Source organism: Musa acuminata, chromosome BXJ3-3 (genome assembly GCF_036884655.1).
Source record: "Musa acuminata AAA Group cultivar baxijiao chromosome BXJ3-3, Cavendish_Baxijiao_AAA, whole genome shotgun sequence".
Classification (NCBI taxonomy): domain Eukaryota; kingdom Viridiplantae; phylum Streptophyta; class Magnoliopsida; order Zingiberales; family Musaceae; genus Musa; species Musa acuminata.
In genome coordinates, this window is record NC_088351.1 from 415424 (window position 1) to 439341 (window position 23918).

At 41.3% G+C, this 23918-nt stretch overlaps 2 protein-coding genes across 2 annotated transcripts; one reads left to right on the top strand and one right to left on the bottom strand.

Moving 5' to 3' along the window:
- Positions 1-1536: 1536 nt before the first annotated feature.
- Positions 1537-4709, top strand: LOC103977249 (probable LRR receptor-like serine/threonine-protein kinase At2g24230). Its single transcript, XM_009392711.3, has one exon. It carries the CDS (start codon positions 1876-1878, stop codon positions 4438-4440), a length of 2565 nt encoding a protein of 854 aa, XP_009390986.2. The 5' UTR covers positions 1537-1875; the 3' UTR covers positions 4441-4709.
- A 13018-nt stretch (positions 4710-17727) lies between these two features.
- Positions 17728-21554, bottom strand: LOC135632853 (very-long-chain aldehyde decarbonylase GL1-2-like). The gene is made up of 11 exons (XM_065141685.1): positions 21238-21554; positions 20948-21162; positions 20629-20861; positions 20337-20556; positions 19450-19571; positions 19065-19321; positions 18876-18983; positions 18608-18814; positions 18418-18528; positions 18165-18338; positions 17728-18086 (listed from the first exon to the last, which is right to left on the bottom strand). The coding sequence occupies exons 1-11, from the start codon at positions 21286-21288 to the stop codon at positions 17931-17933; spliced, it is 1854 nt and encodes a 617-aa protein (XP_064997757.1). The 5' UTR covers positions 21289-21554; the 3' UTR covers positions 17728-17930.
- Positions 21555-23918: the final 2364 nt, after the last annotated feature.

Here is a 23918-nt window from a genome sequence, read left to right on the forward strand (position 1 = left end):
TAGCCAGCCCTCAAAGTGCACCCCAAATCATGGCAGATACATCATGTATTTCTTCCAACTGCAGATGGTGGTGGGTTTTCAGGCATTGCAGAAAGTAGACTTCATTCATAACTTCTTCTCCTTTTTATCCTTTTTTTCTTTCAGGTAAGCTCATGATGAAAGCTTCTTCAAAGGTAGGAGGAGGAGTTCACTTCTCCCGCCCGCATGATGACAGTCTTCTCTCACACCTCAAGACTATAATGCCAAATAGATACACTGTCACTGGATCAATGCTCCACCATATAGAACACACTCTGCCATACTGTTCCTTATCAAAACTTTTAGCTTTCAAAATATATCGTTTTAAATTAATGACAGATAGACCTTTATAAGTTCTTTAAGATTATTATTTGCTTTAGCAACATTCATATTCTTAATAAATCTACATAGATGAACAAAATAAATATTATTTTAATTTCTTATTTCTTTTAATATCACACGTGTTAATATATAAGCATTAGTGGTTGATTAGAGATCAAACTCATGTATCTCTAATCGATCAATATTAGTGAAACTATATTATAACTAGCACTATGATTCCAACTATGAATATTTTTCTTCTTTAGAATTTATATATTTAATATTATCAAGACTATCCATTTGATTTTGATTCAGGTAGCTTAGACCTATGTTCTAACTTGTAGCTAGATAACATTTTTTCATAGTTTTCTGATACCTCCTATTTGATGAAAGTATAATATGTTCGATGAATAATTATTCTTTTTTCGCTATATGATTTCTTATTATACGGATCCAAAAGAAATGATCCTCTAATGCATTACTTCAATATATATTAATGAAATATATATATATATTTTTCTCAATAGAACTATAAAGATTACTACAAATTCTCAAAAGTCTTTTGTTGGATATGAAAATAATAGCGCTATTTTAAAATCAAAGACTCGTATCAATTATAACAACTTATAATATTTAAAACCTTAGATATTTATGATCAATCTTACACTTTTAACTTTGAACAATGATAATAATTTTTATCTTAAATAAAATCGTATCTTATCTAATTATATATTTCAATTTAACATTTTAATATGAACGATCGAATCAATCAGTCAACGCAACACAAGGTTTTTGCACATAAAAGATATATGATATGAGAGATCTAAAAGTCGTCTTATGTAATATTAGGAATGTTGGAAGGAGGCTCAAAGCTTTTTTCTGTGTGGGATATCCATCGTCTCGGTAAATAAAATATGGCCTCCACAAATTTACATCACGCTAGAAAAATAGGACCCATCATAAGTTGGTTTTTGTCTTGGATCCTCCTTCGAATACAACCAATCTCCGTGTTGGATTGCTTGTCGGTTCAGCTTTTCTCCATTAAATTCTGCCATTACCACCATTTACTTACCTTTCTATAACCTCCTGTCACCACCTCTCTCTCTCTCTCTCTCATTACTGCTCATTCTACAGCCAGTCACCATCTCTCTCTCTCTCTCTCTTATGATGAGAGTAGCTAACTTGCGTGTTGTCCTCCTTGTCTGTGTTTAGCCTCCATAACAATACAACCTCGAGCCATCACTCTGCCCAAAAGAATAAAATAACTCTTCTACTTCTGCTTCTTCTTCTTCTTTCTTTGCAAGCGCAAAGGACGCCCCAAAGGTGATTCAAAAATGGAACTTTTGGACGCCTAAAGGTGCCCATCCAGCCTAGTCATCTCCCTGAGGTGTGCCTCCTGACCATTATAAGCGTTGCGGAGATGACGGATGCAGGCGAGGAGCAAGGAAGGAGGTGAAAGATCACATCTTTCCATGACCCAAACACAGCAATCTCTTGTTTGCTTCCCTCTCTTGGATTCCTAATCCTTCCCACCAGATGGGGATCGGCTTCTTCTCCTTGTACCTCTCGGTTTCCCTGCTGCTGAGGTGCTCGGCCTCGCAGCAGCCGAACACGGACGCCGCCTTCGTCTCCGACTTCTTCCGGAGGATGGGGGTGGCTCCTTCCTCCACCAGTGGCAACTCCTCTGAGGTTTGTTCGTGGAGAGGAGTGTCCTGCGACGGCCCAACCGAGAGAGTCATCAGCTTGGTGGCTCCCGGCTTCGGCTTCTCCGGTCCGATCCCCGAAACCACCATCGGGAAGCTCGGCGTGCTCCGAGCTTTGGATCTCAGCGGCAACGACATCACCGCGCTCCCTTCAGATTTCGCGGAATTGAGTGGTTCTCTCAGGCACCTCAACCTCTCCTCGAACAACATCGCCGGAGCGATCCCCGGCATCATCGGCAACTTCAAGCTCATGGAAAGCCTCGACCTTTCGCGCAACAGCTTCTCCGGCGAGATCCCCAGGGAGGTAGGCTCGCTGTCGAGCCTGCGGGTCCTCGACCTCAGCAGGAACTCGCTGGAGATGAGCATCCCGGACACGGTTCTCGGATGCGTCTCCCTTGTCTCGCTCGATCTTTCCCACAACAGGTTGAATGAGAGCGTTCCTGATGGGTTCGGTGCTGCCTTCAAGAACCTGAGCGCTTTGGATCTCGCGCAGAATGAGATCAGCGGGAAGATGCCAGACTTGTCGGGGTTGGACTCCATCTCCTACCTCAATCTCTCCCGCAATCGTTTCCGAGACTTGGTTCTTGGTGGATTCCGGGAGCCATTGCAGGTCGTGGACCTGAGCAAGAACCAGTTCCACGGCCTCATCTCTCAGGTAAATCGCAGCACCACCTCCAACTGGACTTCTCTGGTGTATCTCGACATGTCCATGAACCAACTCCGCGGAGAGTTCTTCCCCGGTCTGGGAGATCTGAGGTCACTGAAGCATCTCAATCTTGCGTTCAACGAGTTTTCCTCCCAAGAATTGCTTCACATCCAACTGCCTTCTGCTCTAGAATACCTGAACTTGTCGGGAACCGATCTCGCCGGCCGAATTCCACCTGACATCTCTCAATTGCTTGACCTCAAGGTGTTAGATCTTTCTCAGAATCATATCACCGGCAACATTCCCGAGCTGATCACCCGAAACCTGCAAGTGATAGACCTCTCGGTGAACAATCTCACAGGTGAAATCCCACAGTCCTTACAACAGAAGTTGTCCGGTATGGAAAGGTTCAATCTTTCCTACAACAATCTCACCTATTGCGGCGAGAAATTCTCACCGGAAACTCTCCGTTCATCGTTTATCGGCTCGCAGAGTGACTGCCCCATTGCAGTAAATCCAGATGGTATTGGATCCAAGGGAAGCAGACACGAGAATTTCAAGCTAGGCTTGGCCATAGCTTTTTCGGTGTTCTTCCTGTTTGCAGGGCTGATCTGCCTCGCCCTTGCTTGCCGAAAGAGGAGGAGACCCTGGGCGGTGAAGCAACCATCGTTCGAGGAGGAGCTAAATGCCTCAGGCCCCTTCTACTTCCAGGCAGATTTCTCAACTTGGGTTGCAGATGTCAAGCTTCCTACCTCAGTCCCTGTCGTCATCTTCGAGAAGCCATTGCTGAGCTTCACCTTCGCTGATCTCTTGAATGCGACCTCCAATTTCGACAGAGGAACCTTACTCGCAGAAGGAAGGCTTGGACCGGTGTACCGAGGATTTCTACCAGGAGGCATTCATGTGGCCGTGAAGGTTTTGGTCCACGGATTAACAGTGACGGACCAGGAAGCTGCAAAGGAGCTCGAGCGGCTTGGCCAGATCAAGCACCCCAATTTAGTGCCATTAACCGGCTACTGCTTGGCCGGGGATCAAAGGATCGCCATCTATGATTACATGGAGAACGGGAACCTACAGAATCTGCTCCATGATCTACCACTGGGTGTGCAATCAACCGAAGACTGGACCAGTGATACATGGGAGCAAGAGAATCCTGGCACGCAAAGCATCACGACCGAAGGAATGACAACTTGGAGATTCCGGCAGAAGATTGCATTAGGTGCTGCAAGGGCGCTGGCATTTCTCCATCACGGATGCTTCCCCCAGATGGTTCACAGAGATGTGAAAGCAAGTAGCATTTATCTTGATTCGGCAATGGAGCCCAGGTTAGCTGATTTCGGACTATCGAACCTGGTCGGGACAAGCATGGAAGGCGGCATGGCTCGTTTTTCACCAGGCTATGCTCCTCCAGAGTTCTCGGAGTCTGAAAACACATTGGCAACAACAAAATCGGATGTCTACGGGTTCGGGGTAGTTCTGTTTGAACTCCTCACGGGGAAGAAACCGATCGGAGATGAATATGCCGAAGACAAGGAGACTACTTTGGTCAGTTGGGCAAGGGCATCGGTGAGGAGAAAGGAGCTCGCAAGATTAATCGATCCAAAGATGCGGGAAACAGGAGCAGAGAAACAAATGGAGGAAGGGCTGAGGATTGCTTATCTGTGTACGGCTGACTTGCCGTCGAAGAGGCCATCCATGCAGCAGATTGTGGGTCTTCTCAAGGACATTGAGCCTGTTTCTGTTTGGCATTGAATTGAATTGAATTGCAGAGCTTCCATTCAGGTGTTTGCATTTCCCTACTACTCTGCAGCTCTCTCCAAATCAACTGTATGAGCTACCTCTGAAACTGAAGCTCAGTTTTTCTTTCGTCTTCTTTTTTATTGGGCTATCATTGTGGTCTCAGTATGCCACCATGAAATAGAAAGATGGAACCCTCAGGTTACATTCTCACAGAACTTGTTATAACCTCCTTGGTTTGTCCTTGCATTCTTTTCTTCTATGACAAATTACTTGCCATCAAACTAGTATTATGTCTTTTTGTCCATCAAACCTTCTTCTTCCACTTGCGAGTGTCAGCTACTGGCTTTTGTGTTTGATTTTGGTAGATTGCAACTGTTTTTGTTCGAGGAAAATCCTTTATCAGCTCACCAGATGTTAATCCTTGTCATGTAGTATTAGCGAAAATTGAATCTGAACATGTTTGACATAATTAATCTGCCATCTTTGTATCGATTAATGATTTAAAATGCTAAGCAAAACCAAAAGTTTGACAACTAGGATAAGCAATATTTCCAAGTTGAAAAAAATCAATCAACCTACTGGCCTCTTAATATGCCACATATTCCAAAAAGCAAACAACTGAGCAGATTATTTTGAATCACCTTCTCTTATCTTAATGCCTTTTTGCCTCGTATGTATGAATTCCTAAGATAGAATAACTACTCAATTGAAATAGTATTAGGTCCACCAAATCAGAGCAGTAGTGGTTAAACATAAAAAGATAAAGCCTGTTTTATTTAAGGTTGTGAATTTGCATGTTCTTTTTTTTCTCTTTGTGCTGGTGAATGATTTCAAATGCTAACCAAAGTTTGACAACTAGGAGTTCAGGATAAGTAGTATTCCCAAGTTGAAAGAATCAATCAACCTACTGGCCCAATAATATGTATGCCATATTCCACCAAGCATACAGAAGAGCAAATTTTTTTGAATCATCTTCTCATGTCTTACCATTTCTCATAATTATTGACTTCTAAGATAGAGGATTAAGTATCCAGCATATATGATAATTAATCAACTGAATAGGACTAAGGAAATCAAATCTGAACTTAAAGCCTATGTTATTCAAGGTTGTTAGTTTCAGTGTCATGGTAACTGGGATAAACAATCGAATAGCCTTGATCAATCAAACCATACTCACTTATCAAAGGTCAAAAGTTTAAAGTTTCATCGGATATACTTTCAAAGGTGCTAACTAGATTAACCGACAAAGATTTAAGTAAGTAATATTTAAAGTTCAAAGATAAAATCTCTTATATTTAAGTGTGTTAGTTTCAGTGTCCTGTTAACACAATCAATAATCTCATGAAAGCTTTGATGAAGCAAACTTAAGATTTTCTTTTTATTATTATGTTTGAAGTGCAGCAATATTAATTTTGGCCACAGGAAGGCACTAAAATTCTTCCCCCCCAATGAATGATCTTATCTTACATTGGTCCACTATGAACACTTATTCTTGGACTCTCATGCAAGCATGTGTCAAGTAGTAGTTTCAAATCATTAGATGAGACCTGTGTTCAGCTTATTTATTCTTTTATATCAGACTTGCAAATCATACTCCTTCTTACTCATTAAACCTTGTGTAGCCACACATCAGAGTTAATGCAGAAATGCCTTGTAGTGTGATGTGCAGTATAATAAAATCCCTGTCGCCTGCATTAAAAAACATTAGGTATGAGCACTCATGGTGGCAAACCAAACACACCGTTGTTTACTTAATGGCTTGGTTGGTGTGCATGTTTGATGTCTTTGACTTCCATGAGCATTTCAAGGAGGAGGTTACATTTAAGAAGTGGGAACAGCTGATGCACTCTTCATCTTGTCCTCGTCATAACTTCGAATCTCTCATTCGATTTTGTATCCTTTTCCCTCTCTCTCTTCTTAGGAAGGTTTGATGTCCCAAACATATCAGTCAGAGGCAGCAGCAGCAGCATCCTCGAGCGTGTTCAGTCAGGCATTTAGTGGGGGAGGTGTGCAGTAATAGCAAAAGTGAAGAGGTTGGTATCAGGCGATCATCATAAATTCTACTGGTGTTGGGTTGTGCACCTGCGAAGAATACAAAGACGTGAAACAGTGCCAAGTGACATGGTGAGGTATCATAAATTCTACCGTGCTGAGTTTTATATTATATAGTTGTTGCTTTTATCTACTTGATTATATTTCCTATACTTGTCATTCCCCTTCTTAGATAATACAATCTTCATAAATATTTTACATTCAGTAATTAAGAGTTCATGTGCATGCATGAACTCTTAATTACTAATTTGTTGTTTAATTTTGTAGGAAGAAATGAAGATTTTAAAAGCAAAACATCCCCCTCAAACTTATTCCAAGACATTATTTCTCAGGTATTAATTAGGATCAGATAGACAATACACTTGTTCTTTTATCCTTTAAACCGTGTTACATGTTTTTTCTTAATATTTTGGATACATATTTGGATGTTTCTTATTATCTATACAAATGTAAATTTTGCGTGATTAGTAATGTATTTTCTTATTAACATTCCTAACATCCTATAGTACTAAGCCTTTAAAGTTATCTAACTTATGGTAATTTGCTCTATTCAGCTTCCCTACCTACCCATTGAGAGGAGCAAATGAAGAATTGTTTTTGGGTCACTTTTGACCATATTACACCACAATAAACTTTTGAAGTTGGACATGCTTAATTGATGTATCTGATGAATGAACATTGATCTTTATCTCTACTCGGTTCAATCCATTACTATGGTTGCTGACTGCAAAGCTAAAACATTGTGCATGTTCTTGAATGTAGGTCAACAACATATAATAATATTGTATGCAATATTAGATCACAAGATAAAATAGTCTATTCGTAGGATAAAGCGATTATTAACCGCAGGTAAAGAAATCTATTGCTGCAATTACTGCGATTTTATTATTAGATCAACCTTTTTTCCTGTGGTTGGACTAACCGTAGTTATAAGCTATCCCAATGTAATCTTTAGATATGGCTGGTGGCACCTACATGAACCAGTGGGTAAGAAAATTAAGTTGGAAGGACGATCCATTAAATCACTAGTTCGTCACCACCGGTGTTGTCCAGTGGAGAGAAGAAGAAAGGAGAAGAAACAAAAGAGGGGAAGAGAAGGGACAAAGCAGAGAAGGAAAGGAAGAGGATTCACGATATGAATCCGTGAATGAACAGCACATCCTCCTCCGCCATCTTCCCGTCTGTCCAGCATCAACCAAATGAGATCATCGTTTAAGGGTTTACATGGTTACAGAACTGCACTTAGTGATTCCTATGATTCGGTAATACCATCTTGTCGACCTTCGGCATGGACGAAGAGGGTGTCGCGCGACCCGGAAGGGAAGCTCCAACGAGTGCAACTTTCACAGCCACAGTCGATCCAGCTCTGGTCGGCGTGCGACTTGTGGCCGCCAATCTTGCCCTGGGGCATATGAATGATGGTGTAGTGTGATGGGGATATAAACATGAATAACCTTTGTATATGAACAAATACTAGAAGACCAAAATACGCAGCGGAATAAAATGGAAACACAATCAAACAGAACACTAAGATATACGTGGAAAACCCCTTCAATGTGAAGGGTAAAAACCACGGGGCAAACTAGAGATAATCCACTATGAGAATAATGAATATACAAATCTCAATCTTTTGCCCAAAACCCTAGCAACAACCACAAGAGAATAACTGGGATACATGGATCACGTCACTACCCACAATATCTAAAACCTCCCCAAGTAATCACAGCAAGAGTCTACTGTAGATTTGATCTAACCTGAGATGAGAACACTGCTAGATGATTGTGAACAGTCTCTCTGCGTTGTCCTTGTCTTCTTCCCTTTCTTTCTCTTCCTTTTCTGCCTTGTTCTCCTTCTTCTCTTTGGAATCTCGTGGCTCCTAAGATCTGCCTCGTTGCTGCCTTTTTATAGCTTTAATCTGCCTCTAAAACGCAGCCACCACACCCCCCTAATCTTAATTAGGATTAGGTTAAGAGGGGGTGTGGGCTGTGGGCTGATAAAGCCCACATGGGCTGAATATGGGCCATCAGCCCAACAACCTCCCCCTTCAGCCCATAAGGGAGGCTGTCCCATGACTCCTCAATGTGAAGCCATACCGACCAACTGTCGGCATATCTCCTGTCTTTCTTTTGGTAAGGTCTTCGTCAACATGTCTGCTCCGTTGTCATCTGTATGAATTTTCTGAAGCTGCAACTGCTTCTCTTCAAATACATTTCGAATCCAGTGGTATCTGACATCTATATGCTTTGACTTAGAATGAAACATTGGGTTCTTACACAAATGGATGGCACTCTGGCTGTCACAATGCACCACATAATTTTTCTGTTTCAGCCCTAATTCTTGTAAGAATTCTTTCATTCATAACATTTCTTTGCATACCTCTGTAGCAGCAATATATTCTGCTTCTGTGGTGGAGAGAGCAATACACCTTTGTAACCTGGATTGCCATGACACAGCTCCCCCTGCAAAAGTAAGTACATAACCTGAAGTAGACTTCCTCGTATCTATATCTCTTGCCATATCTGCATCTGTGTAACCTGTTAACACGGGTGGTCCACCTCCAAAGCTTAAACAAACCTTAGAGCTCCCTCTGAGATATCTAAAAATCCACTTCACTACTGCCCAGTGCTCTTTGCCTGGATTTGCAAGAAATCTACTAGTAACACCCACTGCATATGTAATGTCTGGCCTCGTACATACCATTGTATACATTAAACTTCCAACTGCTGAAACATAAGGAACCTTTTGCATTTTCTCCTTCTCCTCATCACTTGACGGACTCTGTTCTGAGCACAACTTGAAGTGACATGCAAGAGGAGAACCAACTGGCATAGCATTGCTCATACTGAATCTTTCCAATACCTTCTCGATGTATTTCTTCTGTGACAACCAAATCTTCTTGTTTTTCCTGTCACGAGAAATCTGCATGCCTAGTATTTGCTTTGTTGGCCCCATGTCCTTCATTGCAAAAGACTCACTCAGTTCCTTCTTCAACCTATCAATTTTAGACATATCTTTCCCAAGAATAAGCATATCATCAACATAAAGTAAGAGAATAATAAAATCCTCACCAAACCATTTGATGTACACACAATGATCTGAAGCCATTCTTTTGTATCCATTTTCTGTCATAAATGAATCAAACTTTCTGTACCACTGTCTCGGAGCTTGCTTTAGCCCATACAAGCTCTTCTTCAACTTGCAGACAAAATTATCTTTATCTTTGACTTTGAAGCCTTCTGGTTGCTCCATATAAATTTCCTCCTCCAAATCACCATGAAGGAAAGCTGTCTTCACATCTAACTGCTCAACCTCTAAGTCCTGGCTAGCAACAATACCAAGAGCAACACGAATAGAAGACATTTTAACAACAGGAGAAAATATCTCTTCAAAGTCAATACCTTTCTTTTGACCAAAGCCTTTCACAACCAATCTAGCTTTGTACTTTGGTTGAGAACAATATTCTTGAGTCTTTAACTTAAAAACCCACTTGTTCTTCAAGGCCTTCATTTCATTTGGTAGCAGCACCAAATCATAAGTGTGGTTCTTCTGAAGAGCATCCATCTCTTCCTGCATAGCAACTAACCATTTCTCTTTCTGCTCACTCTCAATTGCTTCCTGGTAACTCTCTGGTTCACCTGCATCAGTAAGCATCACATACTCATCTGTAGAGTATCTTCTAGAAGGTTGACGTTGTCTAGAAGATCTTCTCAATTAAGGTTCTGCGGGAACTTGCTCTCCTACTTCTTCTTGCTCAACATGTCCTGCAGGTAAATCAACATCAGGCTCTACACTATTTTCCTGCACATCTCCCCCATCACCCTGATATACTGGAGGAATAACTGGGTCACAATCTGCTAATCCTTCTACAGAAGTCTTGGCTGGTGCCTTCTTCTTCAAATCCTCAAAGGTTTGATCCTTAAAGAAGACCACATCTCTGCTCCTGAACACCTTCTGCTTTTCTGGATCCCAAAGCCTGTAACCAAATTGATCATGTGAGTAACCAAGAAAAATACATTCTTTAGACTTACCATCCAGCTTGGACCTCTCATTATCTAGAACATGTGCAAATGCACGACAACCAAATACTCTCAAATGCCTGTAGGAAACATCTTTCTCTGACCATACATGCTCTGCAACATCACCATCTAGGGCTGTACATGGTGATAAGTTGATCACATCAACTGCAGTCCTCAAAGCCTCATCCCAAAACCTTTTGAGTAGCTTGGCCTGTGAAAGCATACATCTGATCTTTTCCATGAAGGTGCGGTTCATCCTCTCTGCAATTGCATTATGCTGAGGTGTACCCGGAACTGTCATCTCATGTTGGATCCCATGTGACCTGCAATAGTCATTAAACAATCCCGTATACTCACCACCATTATCTGATCTTATGTATTTCAATTTCCTTTCTGTCCCCCTTTCAACCCTGGCATGAAACTCTTTGAAGACATTAATAACCTGATCTTTGGTCTTCAAAGCATAAGCCCAAACTTTCCTGGAAAAATCATCTATAAAAGTGACAAAATAAAGTGCACCACTTATACCAAGAACATCAACAGATCCACCAGGAGTTTTTTTCCTCAAAGGACCACATACATCTGTATAAACATGGTCTAAGGCATGCATTTTTCTAGACAAAGCAGCATTAGCAAATGAAACTCTATGTTGTTTACCAGCCAAACAATCAATACAAGGGTTCAGATGTATACCTCTGAGATCTGGTAATACCTCTCTCTTGGAAAGAGCTTGCAGCCCCTTCTCGCTCATGTGTCCCAATCGCCTATGCCACAACTCCATACTGAAGTCTTTCTCTGTAGCATTTAACTGTTCACCATAAGCTTTAGCCTGCAACCTGTACAAAGTATGACATTTCTTTCCACTAGCTATAACAAGAGAACCCTTACTGAGCTTTCATCGCCCTCTGTGAAATCTGCTTTCATACTCTTTATCATCTAGTCTTCCAACTGAAATTAAATTCAGCCTCAAGTCAACCACATGCCTCACATCCTTAAGTACCAACTTGCAGTCAAGGTTGGTCTTTAAATGGATATCACTCATGCCAATGATGTCTGCTGTGCCATAGTTGCCCATCTTGACAACACCAAAGTTTCCAGACCTGTATGTAGCAAAAAACTCTCTCCGAGGTGTAGCATGATAAGAAGCACCTGTGTCAATCACCCACTCAAGATCTTGACACACACAAGAAAAAATATCATCAGAAGGAGACAAAATCAAATAATCACCACCCTGCATTGTAGCTGTAGTATTATCTTTTGACTTTGTAGACTCCACTTCTTTTCCCTTTTTCTTGTTCTTCTTAGGTTGCTTACATTGGTTCTTGTAATGTCCTTTCTCACCACAGTTATAACAAACAATATCTTTTCTTGATCTCAACTTGCTCCTACCCATACGTGAACTGCTTCTAGACTTTGACCTTTCTCTATTATCTGAGATAAGTGCCTGTGAATCATTCTGAGATTTTGCCAAACTCTTTCTTCTCAACTCCTCATTCAACAAACTGCTTGTTACTTGACTCATAGTGACAATACCATCTGGCGCAGAATTACTAAGGGAAACCACCAGTGTCTCCCAACTTTCTAGTAATGAACTGAGAAGTAACAATGCCTGCAACTCATCATCAAGAGACATTTTCATAGAGGATAACTGGTTAGTAATACTCTGCATTTCATTCAAATACTCAACAATAGAAGCACCCTCTCTATATTTTATGTTCACAAGTTTTCTGATCAAAAAAGCTTTGTTGCCAGTTGTTTTTCTTTCATAGAGACTTTCCAATTTTTTCCAAAGAGAATATGTAGAAATTTCAGTAGAAACATGGTGAAAGACACTATCATCAAGCCACTGTCTAATAAACCCAATTGTTTTTCGATCTAACCTCTTCCACTCATCATCTGTCATAGTTGTAGGTTTTGCACTATCCCCTTGCAAAGGTCCATACAAATCTTTGCAATACAAGAGATCTTCCATTCTTGGTTTTCATATCATCCAATTATTTCCATTCAAACTAATCATACGAGAAATATTACTGGCCTCCATGTTCAAATACAAAAATTAAATCACCAAAACCCCCGCTCTGATACTAGTTGATGGGGATATAAACAGGAATAACCTTTGTATATGAACAAATACTAGAAGACCAAAATACGCAGCGGAATAAAATGGAAACACAATCAAACAGAACACCAAGATATACGTGGAAAACCCCTTCAATGTGAAGGGTAAAAACCACGGGGCAAACTAGAGATAATCCACTATGAGAATAATGAATATACAAATCTCAATCTCTTGCCCAAAACCCTAGCAACAACCACAAGAGAATAACTGGGATACAAGGATCACGTCACTGCCCACAATATCTAAAACCTCCCCAAGTAATCACAGCAAGAGTCTACTATAGATTTGATCTAACCTGAGATGAGAAAACTGCTAGATGATTGTGAACAGTCTCTCTGCGTTGTCCTTGTCTTCTTCCCTTTCTTTCTCTTCCTTTTCTGCCTTGTTCTCCTTCTTCTCTTTGGAATTTCGTGGCTCCTAAGATCTGCCTCGTTGCTGCCTTTTTATAGCTTTAATCTGCCTCTAAAACGTAGCCACCACACCCCCCTAATCTTAATTAGGGTTAGGTTAAGAGGGGGTGTGGGCTGTGGGCTGATAAAGCCCACATGGGCTGAATATGGGCCATCAGCCCAACATAGTGGTGAAGGTGGTGGCAGTTGCCTTGGAGGACCGGACGCGGGCAGAAGCTGTAGAAACCAAGCTTGAGCTTGCGGAGCTCATTGACAGTGGTCTTCGAGACCTCAGCAACGAGCGAGGGCCGAGAGTAGAGAGTATCGGAGATATCCTTTTGTAATAAGGTGCGGCGGGTGAGCGGCGGGCGTACAAGTGCGGCGGGCGGAGGGGAAGAGGAATGGTGAAGTTTTTATATAATTAATAATTTAAAAGATAATAAAATTATGTTTTTATACTTTTCATTGACATCTTTTTGCATGTGGTTTTTTTTTTATCGAAGGACGTAAAGAGAATTATGATTAAATATTTTACAGTATGGGAATCCAATATTATTTTTCAAAGTATAATGATTGAGATACTAATCATAGTTAACTATGAGAGAAATATATAATTATCTCTATTCCAATGACTCTAATAAGCTCGAGTAATAATCTAGGCTAATTATAGGTTATCCCACGTAGTTAGTTATGTTTAGTATCTCAATCCCTATATTTTAAAAATTTATATTGTAATCATTATAAAGTGAAACATTTAATCTTATTTCTCCCTACTATGTATATGTATAGAAAATGACGTTAAAAAATAGATAACAAGGTAATTCGGCATTCGCTATTCTCATCATCAAAAGAAATTAATTTCACATAAGCGTAACTTTTGTGAAAGCTTTGCTATCCTACTTTGCTTCTCTTCTCTCTCGTTTCTTTCCTCGGCTCTCTCCAATGTCAAGAATGCCTCTATCGTGCACCATCAACTCATGGCCCTCTTGAAGAAGGGAAGCCTCCCTAATGACTTCGTGTTTGATGTTGAGATCGGTGTCGCCATCATCAATCCCCACCTTCATCGTGCCTATGTCACTCTAAAGGTATGAAAGAAGGCAATGTACTACAACCCCCATAACTTCACTAGCAACTAGGTCGACCCCATCGTGTGCGGCTATCATGGTGTCTTATGGACTGTGATGCCTAACGACCCCTTAGTCAAAGTCATCACCAACATCGACCTTAATGAAGTCAATATTGTCGGGTACCTTCCCGCAGAACTCGACCTCTTGATTGACGTCGTCATCCTCCTCATCAACTCTAATTGCTTCTACGACATCATCCCCCAAAATATCTCGTCTCAAACTCCTCCACGAGCTCGACGCTAACAACAATCGCTTCGTCGGCCCATTCCCAAACATTGTCCTTCACCTTCTATCGGTTAAGTACCTCATCCTTTGGTTTAATGACTTCGAGGGAGTGCAGTCGCTGATACTCTTCGATAAGGAGCTTGACACCATATTCTCGAACGATGACCGTTTTAGCCCTCAGATATCTGACAACTTTGGTAAGTTCAAAGTCTTTGTCGTCACTAACAACAAGATCCATGGTTGCCTTTCAAGCAGCATCGGCAAGATGGCTGCCACCCTCAATGAGGTTGCTCATGAAGAAGCTTTCGAGATTTAATTAAAGTTTTTTTCTCGTAATAGGTTGTTCAAAAGGATAGCAAAGCCAGAGAGAGGAGGACAAAGCCGGAGAAGGATAGAAAAGCTTTCACTATGAAATTAATATCTTTGGACGGAGAGAATAGTGATTATGAAATTATTTTTTTATCCCTTAATTAGTGTCTTTTATTTTATCTGTCAGCGCATGCGATATCTTCTGTCCGTTAACTCGAGGAGAAACAAAATTAAATATGTTAGTAAGTATATAGTTTTCAATATAATTTTTTTTAAGCATAGCGATCGGATGCTAAATATTAGTATCTTTAATATCTAATTAACCTCAGTAATCTCGGAGTCCAATCGCCGTAATTGCTTGATCTCTACCACTCGACATTCAGTTAGTTACGATATTACCAACCCAAAACGGGCTTTTGAAGGGTTTCAACCCCTCGTTCTTCCTTCTTTCCGCCACGAGGTCGTCCTGCACCTTTAGCCGCTTCGGTTAGCTTCTGTTTCTCTCCTTGTTCGCCTTGGTGGCGTCCTTCAGCATCGTAAGACTACCCGCCCGCTTAGAGCGATCCGTCGAGGTATGCAGTCGGATCCGACAGTTATCAGCATGACGTTGGCCGCGATAATCGAGGCAGCAGACTCGTCGCCTCCTGCACCGATTCCGCTGCCTTAGGAGTTGCCTTCCTCGAGCCCTCCGATTTCGCCGTCCTCCGGCACGATGGCGGTGTCGGCGTGGCCCTGTCGGTCAACATTGCTGAGGAGCCCTTTGTCGGTCGAGGGTTTTGCTTGTTTGGTTAAAGTTCATATTTTTGCATGGTTTTGATTTTGTATCGTAGCTAGGGTTTTCTACTTCCTTGGGGTGGATTTAGTGATTGAACAATGGGATTTATTTATAGTTTATATGATTTGATTTATCCGCCTGCAGTGAATTTGCTGAACTTTCAGATACTACAGATTTTTTTCCAGCATTTAGTCTACTTGAAGGGTTCAATTTGCCAGGAACATTAGAATCGCAAATGCGCATCTGGTGTTATATATATAGCGGTTTAGCTTTTAGAAGAAGAGTTAACTTGTATCAGCTTTTCTCTAGTTGATAAATCTAAATTTTAACTTGAGGTAAATTGAAGAGAATACAAATATATCCCTTAGATAATTGTGGTTTTATTTCATCCAATTTTGGATGCTTGTATATTTGTTATTGATACACATAATGCCTTGTCTATAATTTGCATAAAATAATTCATCAAATATTTTTTTTCTGTTTTGGAAGAATACTGAAATTAATTTATCTAAACAATCCTTTCATCAACAATTTTAATTCATCCTACAAACACTTCTCCTGCATCAAACAAGGTGAAACCTTTGTGACAGATATGGTTGTTTTAACGGATTTCCCTATGGTGCTTAAAATAGTTAATATCACAACTTCTAGTACCAGTGCTTTGTATCTACTTAATAAACAAAGCTAAGCTATGTATAATTCTATTTTAATCGAATAAATACACTCATGTTCTTAGTATATGTTTGCATCGACTTATTCCCTCCCTGTCATTGAGACTCTTGAAGATGTTCACCGAAGACCAATCTTGGGGTCATAGTGATGTTAATGTACATTATATTAGTTTAGGTGTGACGGTGCATACATTCTGGAATATGTATACATTTAGAGAGTACAACAGAGCTCTTAAATCTGGATTTTAGACATTTTGATCTTCATCTCTTCTCTCTTTACCTTTTAGGAGGACATGCATGTCATCTAGATATTTCTTGCTTGTAACCTCTAGAGAATTTAGAATGTTGGTAACTACTGGTGCAGTTTTATGTGATTATCTTCGTAAGCTTCTTAAATTTTTGCATGTTGTATCTAATAATCATTGATGTTCTCCAGTTACCAAGTGAGTCATATACTCATTATTATGAATCAGAAATCGTGACTGATCAGGACAATAGCCTTCAATTAGAGATGAGAGTCATGCCAACAAAGAATCAAATATTTTTGAGTTCAAGATCTCATGAAATGAACCCATTAAATAGGCAGGATGAAGTGAGCAGCCAGATGTCAAGATTTTGAAGTATTTTTTGGTTAAGAAAACTTTTACCCCTAGAGATGTGGGAATAGGTTGTGTGCTTTATTCTGTGATTTTTTAGGACATTGGTATTGATCTGCTGAAAGCACCTTTCTATTTTAGCGAAGTGGCTGGTAATGGTTCTTGCTGGTGGCATAGATTTCAAGGTGATTGAGGAATTGCTGATTCCAGGTTGCAATCCTTCTATTCGATGCTGAGATGAAAGCTGCTAAGGCAATCTATTTCCAGGTGAGGTCACTTAGTCCCTTGTTTTTTGGCCATCTTATTCAACTTTCCTTATGCTCATCTTTCCATGCTTTGCCTAAGTTAATATAATGATTTCTATGGAGCATCTGTGAGGAGCAATGAAGCTTATGAGGTGTATATCTCTATGAATTGACATGAATTTTCATTATTGATTCTAGATGAAAGAATTAGACTCAATGAATGTAACACCACATCAGTTTCACATTAGAAGTGGGCTAAGATTAAGATTGACTTATAAATGTCTGATGGGTGTATTATTATTAACTTCAGCTTAAATATTTTAGGACAGTAGTTCAAGCTCAACGAAGTTAATAGACCAGTTATCTCATTAAGCCGGGTTATGAGAATGACCTGTTCTTTTTCTTAGATCAGTTGTAGGGTTTTTTTCTTGTGTTCTATTCGACTTTTTGGCCTTAATTAATCGTGAAATTGGATTTCCTAAAGAAGGATATGATTGAAATCATAACTCCCTGATTTCTTCTCAGATTTGACAGCTTTCAATCTAGATGTTATCAGTGTCAACCTTTCTCAGTCTTATCAGTGTTATCTTGTGTCAATTCTCTTTTAGATTCATTTTCCTCAAAGTTGAATCCTTCCACTTCTCTGTTATTATTTCTTGAACACACTCAGCTGGATCGATCAACTGATGATTTCGTTGGGATGCACTGCCCATGAAGAAACCTTTACTTCCTGTAAGCAAAACCTAAAGCCAGGAAAGCAGAAAACATGTTCATCTGCTAAAATAATCCACTTTTAACTTAATGACCAGGCAGTGTCTTCTTGCTATTATTATGATTAGTCTCACACCAACATGAAAAAAAATTACACTATGTTGTTTCAGATTTTTCTATGTGAAAGCCATAGATATATGCATACATATATAGACTTGTTGTATCTTGAGCAAGGAATACTGTAAAATGTATGATGAGTTCCATGTGTCAAACTGGTTGCAGGCCATGCTTCAATGCGGCGTTCCACACCACATCGATGCGGTCAACGTCAATGGCTCCGACCTCATGATGCGTCCAACCTTCCAGGCAATGGACGATGCCTCCGGCATGGCAGGCGTGCACGATGCCCCGCTCCATAGTGTACTGTGAAGAGAAGAAAACAATGGTGAGCACCACTTCCTGCTTCATTCTACAACTTGAGCTTGCAGTAGCAGATCATACCTCACAGGATCCAAGTCCCTGGACATCCTTGGGAAGCCTCATGGCGGCCAGATTCCCATAGGTGCAGTCCCGCCTGAAGCCGATGACCGGAGGCACCACGAACTGGTGGAAGTGTGTGCCGGGCGGTGCCCACCGCTGCTCCCTCAGCAACAGCCACTTCCCAATGATCCATGTCTGCAGCAACACATGCTCTCATCCTCTGCTTTCCAGGAATCATCATCAACAACAAAAACTCACAGGTACAAGATCCTACCTTGCAATTTTGTGCCGCTTGATACTTGGTGACTTGAACCAGATAGTGCTGGTAGTCTGCTGGGACCTCCTTCTGGATCTTGACAAACCTCTCGGTTGATAGAGTCAGCATCTGTTGATGTGATCCGATTCAGAAATAGTCCCAAATGATATCTTCTCCTAGATCAAGCATGAGGGAATGGTGAACTTACCAGGACTCGGATGTTCTTCCTGCAGAGATAGAGCGCAATGGCTCTTCCCAGCTTCGATGTAGCCCCTGTCAAGAACACCTCTTTCACATCCATGGGGATCTCGTTGAGGATGATGGCTGCCGTCAGGGTGTTGCCATGGACAACTCGAACTCTCAGATCAGGATGCTTGCTAATGAACAACGTGCCACCACCATTAAGTGATTCGTTCTGCAGGCAAGAATGCGTCAGTGTGGTTGATGATGGACATGAAATCATGGCAGCAACCAACCTTGTTCAATGCTGCAAGACTGAGGACCTTTACGCCCAGCTTGTCAGCTCTCAGTATTGCGAGCTCGATCTGATCATTGATGCCCTCTCTGGCGAATGGCAAGAAGTACTGCAACAAGCCACGGAGTGCAACCAATTACAGAGGTTTTCTGTGGCAATCTGAAGGAGACGAGGAAGAACCGAGCAGTACCTGAAACCCGTATCTGGGGACTATCCATGTCTGGTGCAGATGACCTCTTAGGGTGTAGAATGAGAGCAAGAAGGTCTTGGAGAACGCCCACAGGAAGAGCATAAACAGGAACGCGATTGGCCAAAACACCGGCAAAAAGATGTAGTTGATGAAGGGCATCGAGGAGAGGGATCGGAACACGAAGGGTACGTGCATGGAAGAGAAGACATCGATGACGTGCGCGAGGAAGACAAAGTCAGGTGCTCGGATCTTCTTCCCTGCATCAAGACATGAAGCAAACACATCATGATGAACAAGCATACAGCATCAACATCTCATATCAGACAATTCTGTCAAGACCATGCCTATGTGCAGATCTTATTGTGAAGATTGTGTACAAACACACCTGAGCTGATCTCCTTCTGCAAGTCCCATGACTTGTTGTTTGCTGTCTTCCCCAGGATATCAAACAGAGGCATGAAAAGGCAGAAGTTGCAGTTCTTCTCCTTGTGGTGGAGGCTCAGATACCTGCTCACAAACTCAGAAGTGTGCATCATCAGTTGCTGTTATCCTCCAACAATTCTCAGCTCTGAACCTGATCTAGCATGCACTAGCATAGCTGTGTTCATCTCAAATTTTAGCAGAACCACATTTGCTAATGCAGCAAACTTCCCCAGCAAACATTCCATCTAAAAGTTTTAAGCTAGCAAATAATATACATAATCAAACCTAAAATATTTATCTGGGGATGGTGTATCTGACTTAATCATCCTTAAGTTTGAGGGTCCGAGATTTCAAATGTGTAAGTTCTGGTAAGTATATTACTGCTTCATCTTTAATGATTTGAAATCTCATCCTAGAAGTTCTACACCTCACTTCTGGGTGTGAGATTGTAACCTCATCTATTCTAACATCTAAATCGGATGACATAGTATATATAATTTTCCTACGACACTAGCCAGCTTTGTTAGATAATTGCTTTCACTATTGATTCAAAACAACCCCATTAATTCGAAACTAATACATATTTAATGCATAATTGTCACTACAACTAACAGGATGTCTGCCTCGTTGACTCTATGGAGCGTGTCACCGTTTCATGTGTCCCTAATGTAGAGAAGAGGGAGCATAACCTTCAAGCAAAACACACTAGTTTTGTTTTGACGTCTGTTCCTCGGGCCACAAGTGGGTGGGTGCTCTGTCAAGTGACCTAGGAATCACCAAACTATTGTGAGAGATGCTATGCAACGTGACGCAAACAATGGGTTCGACGAGGGGGATGACATGACTTACGTAGGGGAGTAGAGAAGGTATCTGAGGGCGGGTAGGGCCTCGAAGAGCCTGGAAGGCAACACCTCCACGTTGCTGTATCCCATGCACCGCAGGAAGTCGAAGACGAGGACGTAGCCATACGCCAAGCTCGCGGAGCCATGCCCCGTGGCGAACGGCCCAAGCAGCGGCGCCGCCATCGCCGCACTCAGGACGAGGTTCTCCAATAGCGTGCCAAACCCGGCTGGTCCAGCGATCAACAGTCGGTTCATCAGATGCACGTGGGAGGAAAGAAGCGGATGTTTCGTGTACGTACCTGTAATGGGCTGTGGCACCGGCGAGGAGTGGTGGATGGAGTGGTAGTGGGTGAAGAGGTAGCCTCCGTGGAAGCACCTGTGCGCCATGTAGAACAAAGGCTCGGAGACCCCCACATGGAGGACCAGCGCGATGACGCACCCCTTGAGCCGCAGAAGAGGGAGCTCTTCCAAGGATGGAGCACGACACAAGACGACGGATCCGAGGAGAGCTTGGAGGATGAGGAAGTTATCCCTGGAGAAGGAAAACTAAGACGGGATCAAGAACCAAAGGATCCATCTTGTTCCCACGAAGCATGAAGATGGAGGGTGGAGACGTACCAGTCCCACTCACTGTCGATCTGCTTGAACTCGACGCCGTCTTTGATCACCCGACGCGTCCGGGTGAGGAAGAGCATGTTGGCGAAGGAGTACCATAGCTGGTACGTGAGGCTTCTGAGGACGAAGAGTAGCAGAAGATGCAGCCACCACCCGCCTGCTCTCCCATCCCTCCATTCTCGGGCAGCCATGGCGACAAGAGGTCCACATAACACATACTGCAATAACGTACACCAAGTCTCAGACATCAGTATTCATTGGAGAGAAGGATCGCACATGGAAGGATTCCATGCCTTGTAGATTCCCAAGCTCGCCCAGGGCCAGGAAGACAAAGGAGCAGCCATTTCCTCTGCAGCAAAGGAGAGAGAGAGAGAGAGAGAGATGGATGGATGGCCCTGGAGAGATATTGAAATTTTCGTCCTTCTCTCTCTCACATGCGACGTGTGATGATGAGGCAGTTGCACTCACTCTCTCTTTATATAGGATGAGATAAGATCAGAGAAGATGAAGTGGGAGACTATCATCTCCCTAACATTCCATTACTTGGCCTTTTAAATGTTGCCCTGCTGTGAAGTCTAACCTCGAAGCCATGGCCACAACCAGTGGCGATTGCGCCGTCCAATCTATGCCTAACTGCGTGCGATCTCTCAACATGTCACGAGGGGAAGCAGCCGGCGTGGTCCGGACGCATAGCAGGACTCTCCCATGCGTCCAACTGTAGCGATCCTTAATGGCTCCAACTAGTCCTACAAACCCATCGGTCGCTGCCATTAATGCACGAAGCATGGGTTCAGGTAGCAGATGCACGTGTCCTTGCGAGGCTTGAGGTTGAAGTAAACCGAGTGGGCTTACACAGTTTTATCGAAGAAGTGAAAAAATTTATATTAAAAAAAAATTTCCTCAACAGAAAAAGAATTTATTCTTAATAAAATAGAGAGATTTCTTCGCACCCTGCCACCTCCACCCCTTGTTCACTGCAAGGAATAAAGGGTTCTAGAGAAGTGTGGAGGCACAAACATCTCTAATTTCATTTCGTCGGTGACGATAGCATTACGACGAGTGATGGTGGAGCACCTACAACTGGGTCTCGAGAAAGGTAAGTAAAAGATGGGGGAAGCATCGAAGAGTAGAGGTCGGGGACGACAACGACTTCAAGACCGGCTCGTACAAGCCCAAGTTGTGACTTCGCCAATTTCACCATGACTGGCTGGTACAACCGGAGGCTACCTATCATCAATCACTCTCCCAAAGAGGCCACCCACCTCGACCAGTGACAATTTCATCTTTTAAGAAATAATGAATATGTTATGTAATAAATGAAAACAAGTTTTTTTTCTTTTTTTTTTTTGAGGAATTTCCCCAAAAGTATTTGGGTTCAAACTTTTTCTGGTCATTAAAAAAAAATTTGAAGATATCAATTATATATATATATATATATATATATAATCTTTTCATTTTAGGATTATATCACTAGTATAAAAGAAAGAAAGAGGACGTACTTGATCTCCACGAATAATAAGAACACACGGTCAACTCTCCACACATGTCTATAACACCTTACACTACATATGATACTTACGACTTCACATCAACCTAATTAAATCTTAGATCACTTATGTCATCGGTTGAACCGCTAACAATTTTTTTTATAGAGTAAGCTCTGTGTGTTACCATTATCAAATGAGATTATAAACCTTTGACGAGTGGATCTAATATATTATTATCAAACTAATGTTTAGGTAGGATGAATCGGATCCTCATGTTAGCCTATACGAAATTCAAAAGTCTGTCTTCTACTTGGTAGGGACAGACAAGGGAAAGACACTATCTAAATTGATATTATTATGATACATAATTATGATAAGACAAGTCATAATTAGACGTACAAGAAAAGGGAAAGCGAAAGAAAAACATGACATAGGTACATAGGTATGGTCATCCCCTAATGTATTAGCATCGAACTAATGTTATGTTAGCCTATACTAAATTCAAAACTCTTGTATTGGTAGGGACAAAGCGGAAGACACTATCTAAATTGATATTATGATACATAATAATTACGATAAGACAAGTCATAATTAGATGTACAAAGAAAAAGAAAGCAAACCAAACCATGGCATAGGTACATAGGTGTGGCCATCCTCTAATTTAAGTGGGATCATACGTGTCTTAGTTATGGCCAATGATGCGATGCGATACGTACAACTAACTAATTAATGTGCCAAATACGTGTGTCACGTATCTTTCAACCGGCAATATTAACCCATAATCTGGATAATTGCATGTTCCTTCGGTTGACCGTCGGTCGGTGGTGTTTATGAATGACATGTGGTACATTTATGAATGAGATGAATTCTACTCATGAAATCAACTACTTATCCCAACTATTTGGGGGTGCGTTTTAGGTAGACATTGTTCTTTTCCTCTTTTGAACTCTCTATCGAATATTAAGTGCATTCTATTTATTATCTATGGAAGTGAGAGAAGGAACTTAGCTGCTTTCGATTGGGAAAGATAAAGATGAAACTTATTATTATTAAGAGAAAAATATATTTGTCAATAATGTTAATGAGATTGAATCTTAGGCTAAATTGAAGGATCAGCTCAATGGTACAACTGACAGGAGGATTAGCATAATAAAACCAATGTAGCTCCTATGGGGTATGTATCCACGTTAATGGGGTATGTATCCACGTATAAACCTATGTAGCTCCTGCTTGAGTGATGTGTGTGTCCGCTAAGAATGAATGGTAAAGCGGCGTGCTATGGAATAAGAAAGTCACGCCTGACATGTTTTCTCCGATAGAACTATCCTCTCGTATTTTTACGATGAGAAGACATATATAACTCTTTCTTAGATAAGAGAACATAGGGAAAGAGAAGTTAGGTTGACTTGAAATAAGATGAGAACTGTCAATCAAAATTACCAACTTGTAATCGATAATAATATACTCATCAATTTTTTTATAAATTA

Bases quoted from the DNA above. Each gene is read 5' to 3' on its own strand.
- LOC135632853 (XM_065141685.1), bottom strand. From the start codon at position 21,288: ATGGCTGCTCCTTTGTCTTCCTGGCCCTGGGCGAGCTTGGGAATCTAC. The intron at 19,322-19,449 runs GTGTGTTTGTAC...GTCTTGATGCAG, and splicing joins GCAGAAGGAGATCAGCTCAG to GGAAGAAGATCCGAGCACCT. The intron at 18,087-18,164 runs GTATGATCTGCT...TTCTCTTCACAG, and splicing joins AGGGACTTGGATCCTGTGAG to TACACTATGGAGCGGGGCAT.
- LOC103977249 (XM_009392711.3), top strand. From the start codon at position 1,876: ATGGGGATCGGCTTCTTCTCCTTGTACCTCTCGGTTTCCCTGCTGCTG.